Source organism: Fomitopsis serialis, assembly GCF_022376445.1.
Source record: "Fomitopsis serialis strain Sig1Antser10 chromosome Unknown B0H18scaffold_116, whole genome shotgun sequence".
In the NCBI taxonomy this organism is placed as follows: Eukaryota; Fungi; Basidiomycota; class Agaricomycetes; order Polyporales; family Fomitopsidaceae; genus Fomitopsis; species Fomitopsis serialis.
The window spans coordinates 21190-33553 of NW_025955076.1; the positions used below are offsets into that span (position 1 = coordinate 21190).

Below are 12364 nucleotides of genomic sequence, written 5' to 3' on the forward strand. Positions count from 1 at the left end.
CGACCTCCTGTGGAAGTTGGAGATATTGCTGTACGCCCCCTTCGCGGCATGGCCCTGGATCCCACATATCCTGTCTCGCATCGCCTCAAACCACTTCCAGGCTGTGTCTGTTACGTTGGTGCTTCGGACAGACCACATGGTCGACGACTTGGACGGAGTGCTGACAACAATGGAGCAAGATGATGTCCTGGCACGATTGGACAGTATACTGCAGGAGAAGCGCTTCTCCAGTACTGTTGTGTCGCGCGGCGTCTGTCTGGGCATTGACCATGATTACAGCAGTTGGAAATTTGGCGATGAGCTTACTGGGATGGGTTCAGGACTCCGGGAACGGTACTATCGGTGGGACGAGTTCGTTAGGCAGAGGATGCCACACTCGCATGGACGAGGTATACTGACGTACGTAGTACTGTGGACTAAGCCAATCTGCGAAGAAAAGTTGAGTAACCCTTACAGCACTATCCATGACACACGGGAATACGACAACTGGGAAACGGACATGAAAGTGATACGTTCTAGCACGCTAGCTGAACAGACGAATGCCGAAGTAGAGGAACCCGAGGGTCGAGAAGACGAAGGTCCTCGAGGCGGCGCGGAGTGACGGCCTTGTCACCATGCATGCATGCTCGCACCGTCGCGTCCAGTCCGTGAGTATATGGAACCATCATTATTCAGCAACTTTGCTAATCTGTTGTACGGTCTCAAGGTATTGGACGACCCCGTGGCCACAACGCGGGTCGAAATATTCCTGATGTCGAGGAACACATGTACATCCACTCATGATCCTATGCAGAATTTTGTTTTGATCTTTGGAGATAGAATGCTCAGCCGTGGTAAAGCTGAAATATTGATCTACCTGCGACACGGTCAGAACGCTGTCACAGGTAATTAGTATGATAGTATGCGCCGTATTCGTAAAGAATTTCACCTCAGTCGTACAACTCGATTGAGGAACGAGGGGAGAAGGCGAGGCTGAGCGAGGATCATTTGTACGATTGAGATCTGGTCTCAATTTCAGCCGCTCAGTAAGTGTTTACATGTTAAAGTGAGCTGGGTTTCTGATGACTCTGCTTGTGCAATCATGCAATTCATCTGCGTACTACATATACGTACGACCCCCATTGTCCATCCCCAGACCTAGGAGCGCGAGATAGAAACGACCAAACCACACCCGCGCGCGGCCTGTCTCGGACTTGAGGTCCTCAAGCGAACCCAAAGACCTCAAGCGGCTTGTATGGCTCTTCGAGGGACTTGATCTCCTCCGGGGTCAACTCGACATTCACCGCGCCTGTAGCGACACGAGCCCATCAGCACAACTTTCATCCTACGAAAAGGCTGCCCTCTGGCCGCCCGTGGCGCTTCGAAAACGAAAGAGGACACCTACCGATGATGTCCTCCAGGTTCTTGAGGCTCGTCGTGCCTACAATCGGCGCGGTGACAGCTACATAGAATCCCTGCTGAACACAGGAACTCTCATAACCGTGGCTGACGCTCACCCTCCTTGGACATGCTCCACGCGAGCGCGACCTGCGCCATGCTCACGCCCCTCTTCTTCGAGATCTCCTCGACCCTGTCCGAGGAGAATTGTCATATGAAAGGCACTCCCACCCCAGCGGATGTAACGTACCGGGTGACGACGTCAGACGTGCTCTCAAAATTCTTCATTGCTCCCGCCCAGCTAGTGAGACCCGACTCAGCCCGAGTCAGCGGCAGCCTATACTGAAGCGGAGGATACCCACCCATCGGTCTCCCCGCGATTCGTCTGCGCAGATACCGGGCGGGTGAGGACGCCGCGCCCGAGGGGCGACCACGGGATCGCGCCGACTCCGAACAACTACATGATGTAAATCAGAACGAAGGAATCGAACAGGGGAGCGGGTACCTCACCTTGAGCGTGGGGAACATTTCACGCTCCTCTTCGCGGTAGATGAGGCTGTGGAGGTTCTGCATCGAGATGAATGGCGTGAGCTTGTTCTGGATGGCGTAGTCTGTCCGGCATGTGCACGTCAGCATTCAGTCGCATCTTGCCTATAAGTCTGGCAAGGGCACACACTCTGCATGGCGTGGACTGCGAACGCACTGCGTTAGTGTGCTATCGAGAAATTGGCAAGCAATCGGGAGGACGCACACTGATACGCATAACACGAGCTCATGCCGATGTAGCGCACGTATCCCGCTTGCACGACGTCATGGAGGGCTTGCAGCTGCCTCACTATTGAGATGATCATCGCAGCGTGCCACCTGACAATCACGAACCGTTTCCTCAATCGGCGTGTCATAGTCGAAACGATGGCCTGCCAGTGGGCAAACTATTGAGCAACGCATGGCGCGTGTACCGTCATCTACGTCACTTACACTGTAAAACATCGATGTACTCGACTTGCAGGCGCTCAAGACTCTTCTTCACGGAGTCGAAGATATGCTACAAGCCGCTTGGCATTAGTATACGCGCTTTCGAACTCTCGAGAGATGCACACGCACCTTGCGGTTCAGACCATGCTGATTTATGATGCCGAAGTCCTCGGGATTCGCCGCCAAGAGCGGCATATCGTACTTGGATCCCACCGGGGCATAGAGCTGTGTATATTGAGTTTGGTGCTGATAACAGGCTCAATGTGGATGACCCGACCTTTGTGAGAATAACGAGTTCCTCGCGGGGCAGCTGCAGCTCCTTAATTGCCTTGCCGAGCATGATTTCAGACAGGCCGTTGGAATACACCTTGCGCAGACGGCCCTCAGCCGCCCATACGGTGAACAACAGCCTTGTCAGGACGTACATTGGCCGTGTCGAATGTCTGGATACCTTGATCATATCTGCCGTGAAAGATGTCAGGGAAACCTGTCGTGTAGGGGTCGTGTTTCACTCACGCATATTTGATGTGCTTGTTGACTTCTTCTTGGTCGTCTATAACCCACTCGTGCCAGCCCTTGCTGCCGTACGACATGCATCCGAGGATGATTTTGGATACCTTCAGGCCGGACTTGCCCAGGTAAACTGCGTAGATCACAACAGCGTCAGTGGGTACAATCCTGCATCCTGCAGATAATACATACCGTATGGCACGGATTTCTTTGCGACGGACATATTGGCTTGTTCTAAGGACTGTGGACACGGAATCGGGACAATGCTGAGAATCCTACCACTAGGGCTTAAGTACTGCTCGAGTACTTCTTGCCGGCCTAGTGCGTCATGCTTCCGGTATGACCAACTAAAGAAGGGGAAACTACGGCGAAGGCGGTGGGTTCCCGCCCGAGCGCTGGCAAGCAAACCAGTGACCATATACTGTGGACTGCATGCCGGGGAGCCGGCGGTGGTACGTATCCCCTTGCTGGCCGACGACAATGATCAGTATGCTATATGTGACGCTCAAACGACGCGGAAGACGATCAGCTTGTTCACAAACTACTTCAAGTTAGCGGACGCAGTACATCGTGCCCACGTGACACGCTCGTTGCGTTTCGTTCTCGTCGAATCTTGAGTACTTGAGTCTCGACTCGTTTGTGACTTCAATTGTGGTTCAGTTGTGAGTTACAGAAGTGTCTGATATCAAGCAAGCACAGTGACATCGCGACTCAACTCGCAGACAAACTTGAAGTCAACGCTGCCGACCTCCTTCATGTCCAATTACGGTTTTATCGCACAGCCTGAGTTGTAGTCCACACAGGAAGCTGCACAAGCGACACTGGCAGTCGAGCTTCACGACAACAACAGCAACGTTGTGCATCATCTGCTGCAAAACGGTGTGAGAGCACCGCGACATGTGCTTTCAATGCGGTCAGTCTCAGCACTCAGTACTCAGTAGTGACTCGGCACTTACGATCTGCGGTGTCGCCGTCGAGGACACCGGATGGATGTCTGTACAGCACTGGCATCGCCCGACTTGCATCACACGAGCACTCCGTGACTGCATTCAATCCAACGAGTACCGGGACCCGACTTACCCAGGTTTCCTCAAATCGTCAATAGGAGGGTGCAGATGATCTAATTCGAGAGGAAGTGCATCGTGGGTAGCGAGGGTGTTGGGTAACGGGAATATCTCACTTTATCTCAGGAATCGGAGAATCCTGCAGTCTCGTCACCTCTCGATCGCTCGAGGAGCTGTGATCCGCCCGGGGCACTGCGATACGCCGAAGGTTCTTCTGTATGCTGCATGTGAATACTCGAGTGTCCAAGTTTAGCTCCCCTTCCCTTCCCTACCGGGGTTGTCGGTGGAAACGACAGCCTGAATCACCACCCATGGCGAGTTATTGCGTCTCCTGAAGCTAAAGTCACCCGCGACGCAGTCTACATTGCGCATTCATACCTAATATCACACTTTTATCTGGTCATTCTTCTGTACACGCAAGTCTTTCGTCTAGAGCAGAGGCAGTATCTTGTCCGCTGCGCAGATGGTCAACTGGGACGTGACGGGCTCCACGGCGACGTGAGTGACAGTATCCCCCTCAGTCACAAGCACGAAACGCTGTATACGCCTCAATGTGAGAACTGGAAAGCTACTTGCGGAATAACATACCTTCGATCGCGGCGCACCGAGTAGTTCCGACGCATCGAAGAGCATGCCGAGGGAGCCAACGAACGCGCCCTTATCATCCGCGACGAAGTGAATGGCTGGAATGACAGACATGAGCACTCGCTCACACAGAGGGAACCTGAAATGACACGTACGCGTTCCACCGGGGGCGAGTTGCTCCTTCCATGCCCTGGGAGTACATATGAGGCACAGTCAGGCCCAAATGGAGCAAACGTACTTCAGTGTGAAGACGTCGTTCACAGCAACAACATAGACATTGTCAATGCCCTTCTGCTTGAACTGGTCATAGGCCTTGATGTATCCGGGGATCTGTGCACTGCACGTCCCAGTGAACGCTCCGGGCACACCGACCTATGCATTCTACTTTAAACGCGCTTTTGTACATGTCGAAAATCGAATAGCGTACAAATACGTTTCTTCCCTTTATTCCCTCAAGAGTAAACGTTTTCGCTGCTTCCTCCTCCTTCACCGGAACTTTCGTGGGATGGTAGAGCCAGGCTTGACCTCTGCCGCGGTCATGAGCGAGACTGCGGCTGAATGTGCGGCTTGAGTGGCAGTAGAGAGAAGAGACGCCATGGTAGAGATGAACGGAGGGAACAAAGTTGGGGAGGGTGGCAAAGACGCGAAGATGGTTTATATAGACGTGGATTGGCCGTGGATCGCCTGTGCCACCTTCGTCCATCGCGTGACGTCATGCAAGCCTAGTGTCACACAAGTCACACAGCAGTCACGACAGGTCACAGCAAGTCAAGAACGCGAGATGTTCTGGTACGCTACGCTGGCAGACTCGTACTCGTGGATGAATATTCGATGTGACTCCTTCGCCATGTATCTGCATGCCGCGACATCAGCAAACGACGCTACCATGCAGCTGGTCTATACGTACACCATCAATTCGTTCGCATAGTCTCGAACGAGCCCGACTGACTCCGCATCCATATGTGAACTCGCCACCATTTGAGGGAGGCTCACTGTGCCACATGCAGCATGAGCCGTGCGTGCATGAAATCAACGGATGCCGAAGAACGTACCCAGCATTCGTAGCAGATGCTCCGCGCCGTATATCGCGCTCATCTCCTTCTCCTGCCCCACTATCACTGTGGGACCCGTCACGTACTTCTTGCGTATCTCTGCGTACTGTGGCCGCTCGAACCGGTATAAAAGATTGGCTCCCAAGGCTCTCTCAAAGTAGGTCTGCAGACCCGCTATGATGGTCGGCAGCAGGACCGCAGGATCCCTGAGACTAAGCGACGCGTCAACAGTGAGACCAAGGCGTGCACTGAATGGACCTACTGAGGTGGCTTCTCCGCAAGAACATGGGTTTTGAACTCTTCCAGAAGCTGTACCACATTTGGCGTCCTCGGCAGACTCACTAGCTAGGATGCTGTTAGCACAAGCGGGAGTGAGCATCGAACGTCGGTGAACACACCTGGTTGTTCTTCGTCACGGCTTCCCAGTCATCGACCAGAAGGGATTTCAGAGACTCAGGAACGTTGAGCCGCATCTCCGGCCGCTTGCTAGACTCATCCTGCCAAAAGCCTGAGTAAGGCGAGGTAGAATGCGTCGCCACCAACCCGACACACACCTCCTCCCGTCCTCGCTTTGTCCCCCGCGTCCCCCCATCTTTACGCCCTAGTCGTGCAGAATCCTTCGCGGAAGCGGACTTGTTCGCGCCTTTCGCGGCAGACGCGGATGACGAGCCCTGGGCCGCGGATGCCTGCGCTTGCAGTGCCTTCTGCAGCGCAATGTTCGTCTCATTGAACTTCAGTAACCGGGATGGCTGCACCCATTCATCCCATCTATGCATTTGCAGCCATGTTAGCGGGTGGTAGAAACATCGGTGAAGCCTGCGTACGTCTGCTTCCACCCCTTGTAATGCACAAAGTAGTGTGGCCCGACCGAGCCGAGCTTTGTATTCGACTCGTCCCAATGGTCCATCTTCAAGACTTTGGCCTCGTACACAAGTGGTCCATGGTAGCATAAAACTCTTTCGTTGGGAGTGAAGACACCGGTTGACATCTTGAATGCACGACACGTAAAGTCAGGTCAAGTCGCGGTGACGGTGAGTTGATTCAAACGTCCGCAACGATTGTTGAACGAGGCATTGATTCTTACTAACCGTGGGAGTACCGACTAACCAATGCCCCATTCAACAATGTTCTAGACGTTTGAATCACACAACTCACCAACAACTCACCATCACCGCCATAAACATACCTTGAAACAGCTTTTCTTCACGAAGCCACGCTTCATCGTGCCAGTGGCGAGCTCACCTGTTCAAACGTTCATGTCTCGTAGAAATCGATCAACGTTCGAATACAAAAACAGACATGTTGTCCTAGCGTTGCTTCCAGCGGGAAACGTCTTTGCGCATGGGCCATCTCGCGGAGCCTCGAATTCAAGTTCAGGGCTGTCCCATCGCAACCAGGGTCGCTCTACAGCGTGATTATTGCACTACATAACGCTGTCACTGACTCTAAACAATGCTTCAGACTACATTCAGGAAGCTGATTATAATATGTACATGAATGACAACAGAATGCGTAGACGGTACATCGTGGCTCAACGATTAGTGAAGCGAAATACACATTATCGGGAGCTTTTCTCCTCGTGCGTGAACTCTATCATGATATTGAACAAGTCCTTGGGGCGGCAGCAAGCCACCATGCCGTGCGGTATGCGTTAGGAATCATTCACGTTCAGTGCTTCTTCTCCGCCTTCACCGGGGTCGCCGCACCGGACTGCTTCTCATCCGCCGAGGCACCCTTCGAGATACGGTAGTACGACTCGCCGCTGGAGTCGTGCTCGTGGACGAGCGTGAGGCGCTGCATCTCGGTGAGGAGGTTCTCGAGCTTCGTGTTCTTGTGGCTACGGTTGCGGCGGCCAATGTTGTCGAGCCACCTGATCTTGCTCAAGAGGTAGTCTGGGGGCCATGTGTGAATAACCCGCCTACACCAAGGTGGAAAAATGGAACACTCACAGGCAAAGCCGACCGCGACGACAACACCGAAGGAATAGCACCAGATCTTCACGACAGTGACGATATCGAGCCAACTAGACGGGCGCATCAGTCTCTGCGACCCTGCGGACCCGAGTGACGAGGGCTACTCACCCTCCGTGGACAGCCGGACCGGACAACCAACCGAAGAGAGCAAAGATGGTGGCGAGAGCGTCTACACCGAGGATAGCGCCGACAAGCTGCCAGGACGGCCAGACGAAAGGACCCGAGTCAGGGCCTTGAGCCATACGGGTGATCAAGATGACCCAGGACTCGGTAAGCGCAACCTCAAGGAAGAGGACTTCCTGGACGCTAGATGGAAGACGCCAATCAGACAGCCTGCTTTGAGGATATTGGTAGGTCATCAACATACCTTCCAAAGTTCTGAATTACACCGCCGTTGTGGAGGAAGAGAGTACCGCGGATGATCCAGGTGCCGACAGCGAGGAGCAGACCCATGATGGTCGAAATAATCCACACTTTGGGAAGTTGCCAATCGACCGGCTTGCGTTCATGCGGAGCATTGTCGTAGGCAATGGCAATCGTAGCGACGCTGCGTGCGTTATTAAAGCCTGTGCACGTGATGTACTGAGCAGGACGTACTCAGCGAAGATAGCGATAAAGACGATGAGGTCGACACGGATAGTCTCGTTCAAGATCAGCATAGACGTGCACTAGAGTGTTTCGTCAGTACCATGCATGCAGACTGAGAGCTGAAGATACGTACCAGGTAGACCTCAAGGTGTATACAAAGCGCAATACGATAGACGATGTAGGCCTTCATGCGATGGAAGATCTGACGAGCGACCTTGATAGCCGTGATGATAGTGCTGAGACCCTCATCCAGGAAGACGACATCCGCAGCCGTGCGTGCAGCATCCGAGGCACCCTCGACAGCAATGCCACAGTCCGCCTTTTTGAGCGAGGGAGCGTCGTTGACACCGTCACCGGTCATGGCCGTCAAGTGGCCACGCTCCTGTAGCATCGCAACGACCTGGTACTTGTGCTCCGGGAAGACCTCCGCAAAACCGTCCGCACTCTCGATGAAGTCGCGCACTTCCGAGCCGGGCATTCCGCCAGTAATGAGACGCTCCGAGTCGTAGACGTGTGTGCCGAGGCCGAGCTGCTTGCAGGTCTCGATGGCAATGGCGACCGCATCACCAGTAAGCATCTTCACACTGATTCCGAGGTCCATGGCTTCGTGGATAGTCTGTCGGGGCTCAGTATTCATGCACATATCAAATAATGGGCAAAAACATACAGCAGCCGTGTCGCCGCGCGGTGGGTCGAACATGCACAGCATACCAAGCAGCTGCCATGGCTCTCCATCTTCCTTGCACGCAACACCGAGCGAACGGAAGCCACGTTGAGCGAACTCAGCAGCCTGGGCACGATATGCAGCCACAGTCTCCTGATTGAAGTTGTCGAGACGCAGAATCCTATGCCAGCGCAAGTGTCAACAGGAACCAGCGATACACATACGTCAAGGTCACGTACGCGTTGGGGGCACCCTTAGCGCAGATGTACTTGTGTCCGTCCTTCTCGACTTCAGCCGTGATGCGCTTGGAGACGGGGTCGAACGGCGTGAACTTGTGCGTGTGCCAGCCCCTGCGGAGGATCTCCTGCGCGCCCGGGTAGTCCTTCAGCCCGACGATGGTGACCTTGTCGATGGGGTCGAGTGACTTGACGTTGTGCGACGAAGCGAGGACTGCCACGGCCATGAACCAGTTGGGATCAACGTCGGGGGCGATGAACGGCTCGTTCAAGGAGAGCTTGTTTGCCGTGAGCGTGCCGGTCTTGTCCGAGCACAGCATGTCGACACCTGTGGGGCAAGATCAGACAATGCCCGCGATCGGTTCGCGGTAAGTACATACCAGCGAGGGACTCGATAGCGGTGAGCTTCTGCACGATCGCCTTGCGCTTCGCGAGGTAAGCAGCACCGACAGCCATCGTCGTCGTGGTGACACAGGGCAGACCAACAGGGACACCAATGATCTACAGTCTTGTCAGACAAGCGATCGCGCACCCGTGTGTGAAGTAGAACTGACCAGGAAGATCAGGGCATACACGAGCAAGTTATTATCCTTCGGTTCGGCGATGCCGACGTGCCTGAAGAACCCGCCGATCCAGACGATGAAGATGAACGCAATAACGAGGCCGAGGAGCGCCGTGCCGATACCGCTCAACACGATCTGGAAGTGGCCGACATCGTTGGAAGCTGTAATTATGGCAGATGTCAGCGGCCCGCGATCTCAAACCACTGTGAAAGTACGTACACAAAACGAGACGAGCAGTCTTGCCGACAAAACTGTACGGAGCACTGGCAGTGACCATGGCATACACCTTCCCGCGTTTGACACCGCAAGTGTAGAAGGCGATGTCGCCGATGAACTTATCCGACGCGAGGGACTCTCCAGTGATTGCGGACTGATCGACTGAGCACACGGAGGGCCCTTGTCGATGCCGGACGCGGTGCTCGAGTTCGACATCCCGCGGCCACGCTTTTCTAGAACTTGCTGTGCTCTGGAACCATTCTTGTCTGCGTAATCGGCGATGATCTGCGAAGTGAATATGAACACTGGATTCGCTGCTGCGCGAATGTCGCCTACGTACCTTGGCGTCTGCAGGGATGGTGTTTCCTTCTTCCAACACGAGCTGTGGACAAGTTCAGAGTCAGCCAGAACGATGAGAGAAAAATGATACATACAATGTCACCAGGTACTAGATCCCGAGCCTCGACCTCCTGCTCGCGACCGTCACGGACGACAGTGGCCTTCATGGCGATACCAGCCTTGAGTTGAGCAACGATGTCACCAGCTTGCCTGTAGTGCAGTATTAGATCCAAGCATATGATAACTCAGCAGCAGACGCACTTCTCCTGATACCAACCAACCAAGGCGTTCAAGAACAGGATACCGATCTACAGACGAGATCAGTCGATGGATGGATGCTTCGAGAAATATTGGCCGTACAATAACACCAAAGTCGATCCAGTCACGCAAACCAGCCGAAAGACAGACAGCAAGTTCCATGACGTAGAGAATAGGGCCGCGGAAGTACGAGATGAACTTCAAGATCTGGTTCTCATCAGGACTACGCACAACGATCGTCAGCACTGAGACATATACGTGTGAGCAATAGCATCAATCACCTCTCCAGCTCGTTGTAGCCAGCGATGCCCCTACGCCTGTCGATCTCGCCGCCGGACGACAAGCCGGCCTGGATGTCAGTTCGCAGCCAGTCGGCGGGCACCTTGAGCTCCTTGGTGCTCTTCGCCTTGAGCTTCTTCCACGGGGCGAACCAAGGGCGGTAATATCCGCCATCTTCCTGCCCGTCGCTGTCGTCGCCGTGGTCCAGCTTGGCCGCCTCGGTGCGCGCGAAGCGCAGGATGTTGTCGTACTCGTCACCTCCTTCGTACACTACACGCGCCCCAGGTCAGCATGATCTCATCCAGGCAGAGTCTACGTGAACGTACTAGGCTTCTCTGCCTGGGTGGCGCTGTCGGGAGTGCCAATAGCGGCCTCCTCATCGTAGTGCCCGTGAGTAGCCATAGCGGTGAAGGATGTCGAGTGACGGGTACGGTACGTGTCCAGAGCACGGGGGAGCCATGGGATAGGCGGCGGGGGGTTATATCCCAGCGCACAGCAGGCGCTCCGTGTTTCTCTGAGGGAACCGCATCGTATTCGCGGACTGAGGCGGCCTGGCCTGCGTCGGACAGGAGCGCAGAATGACGCTGTAGCCTATCGTGCCCTGTCATCCTCGCCCAGAAGCGCGGGCGCGCAGGGGACGCGAGTGCAGAATGCGCGAGCAGATAGGATCAGTCGTCCTCGTATGGCGAGAGGGCCAATCGGCGTGCGCGTTCCCCGCCCTGTATGGGTTAGTTGTGCCCTTTAGACGGGTGACGAGTACGCGTACGATCACTTCGTAACGCAGTCGATGTCGTGTCCTTCCGGGAGCTTATTCTCGGCGAGCATACATGACGGTCGCATGATCAACGCACTTGCACACAAAAGACCCTTCCGAAGCATCAAGTAGCAGCATGGCGCGGCCTAACGCGGGATGCGCAGGAATCCACTAATGTACGGCGGCGAAAGGCCACTGCACAACGGGCACCCGGGATGAGTGGGAACCACACAAATAGACATTGGCGCGGAGTACTCGCCTGCAGGACCCGAGGGGTGCGCCCGCTTTCCGTAGTGGACGGGCGGCCAGAGGTAACAATCAATATTTCGCGGGTCCGCGCAAATTCGTGCGACGTGCCAATCGTATGCTGCCACGGCACCGTTTCTCGATGATTCGCACTGCCTGTTCGCTGTCGGTACGTCACTCGCGTCTGTGTCAGAAAGCTACATCAGGACTTCGACGCGGGCGAAATGCGTGCTGGTCGAAAGTCAACCAGCGGCAGCACCACCGCCACAACCGCTCAGAGACCGAAGCACCCGAGTCTCACAAATGCACATAGCAATCCGAATCATGGTATGTCACATACGTTTTATTGGCTAGCAACCAGTACACTGATGCCTCCAAATAGTCCGCATAAATAGCATATAACCTACAGACCATAGTGATAAGCCCATAATTCATGTGCCATGCCGAGCCTAGAGTGCATTCTGGATTGTGGAGATGATAGATGGCGAGTAACCGCGAGAGCAATACAACATTCGACGGAAGGAAGAAGGGCCTACCAGCATACCGTACATAGATAACGTGAGTGGGACGCAGAAATGGGGGAGCGTCCTGTGGTCGAGATGGAGACGACGCCCGGATCGGACGCAGCACGTTCCACGGCGCGTCGGGGTCGGGACGGAGTCCTGATACATACGAGACGCGCCCG

General features: G+C 54.7%; 4 protein-coding genes across 4 annotated transcripts; all 4 read right to left on the bottom strand.

Annotated features, from left to right (window-relative positions):
- Nucleotides 1–1202: 1202 nt before the first annotated feature.
- B0H18DRAFT_1124154 (aryl-alcohol dehydrogenase) lies at nucleotides 1203–3085 on the bottom strand (the record flags this gene model as incomplete). The annotated part of the gene is made up of 15 exons (XM_048034804.1): nucleotides 1203–1288; nucleotides 1385–1441; nucleotides 1497–1570; nucleotides 1628–1678; nucleotides 1740–1834; nucleotides 1888–1988; nucleotides 2054–2068; nucleotides 2129–2204; nucleotides 2257–2294; nucleotides 2356–2422; nucleotides 2482–2577; nucleotides 2630–2719; nucleotides 2778–2814; nucleotides 2869–2995; nucleotides 3055–3085. 15 exons carry the CDS (start codon nucleotides 3083–3085, stop codon nucleotides 1203–1205), a joined length of 1041 nt encoding a protein of 346 aa, XP_047887750.1.
- Nucleotides 3086–4355: 1270 nt separating this feature from the next.
- B0H18DRAFT_1087304 (Redoxin) lies at nucleotides 4356–5108 on the bottom strand (the record flags this gene model as incomplete). Its single annotated transcript, XM_048032151.1, has 6 exons — nucleotides 4356–4463; nucleotides 4515–4609; nucleotides 4667–4701; nucleotides 4750–4883; nucleotides 4939–4995; nucleotides 5037–5108. The coding sequence occupies 6 exons, from the start codon at nucleotides 5106–5108 to the stop codon at nucleotides 4356–4358; spliced, it is 501 nt and encodes a 166-aa protein (XP_047887751.1).
- A 171-nt stretch (nucleotides 5109–5279) lies between these two features.
- On the bottom strand, nucleotides 5280–6551 carry B0H18DRAFT_1087305 (MRG-domain-containing protein; the record flags this gene model as incomplete). Its single annotated transcript, XM_048032152.1, has 7 exons — nucleotides 5280–5364; nucleotides 5419–5503; nucleotides 5564–5775; nucleotides 5826–5908; nucleotides 5962–6060; nucleotides 6118–6331; nucleotides 6388–6551. 7 exons carry the CDS (start codon nucleotides 6549–6551, stop codon nucleotides 5280–5282), a joined length of 942 nt encoding a protein of 313 aa, XP_047887752.1.
- A 680-nt stretch (nucleotides 6552–7231) lies between these two features.
- On the bottom strand, nucleotides 7232–11300 carry B0H18DRAFT_1138582 (uncharacterized protein; the record flags this gene model as incomplete). Its single annotated transcript, XM_048035610.1, has 17 exons — nucleotides 11006–11300; nucleotides 10682–10949; nucleotides 10503–10623; nucleotides 10404–10450; nucleotides 10238–10352; nucleotides 10144–10185; nucleotides 9807–10005; nucleotides 9579–9748; nucleotides 9405–9525; nucleotides 9028–9352; nucleotides 8792–8969; nucleotides 8258–8740; nucleotides 8134–8204; nucleotides 7904–8083; nucleotides 7645–7842; nucleotides 7513–7586; nucleotides 7232–7455 (listed from the first exon to the last, which is right to left on the bottom strand). Exons 1-17 carry the CDS (start codon nucleotides 11079–11081, stop codon nucleotides 7232–7234), a joined length of 2892 nt encoding a protein of 963 aa, XP_047887753.1. The 5' UTR covers nucleotides 11082–11300.
- Nucleotides 11301–12364: the final 1064 nt, after the last annotated feature.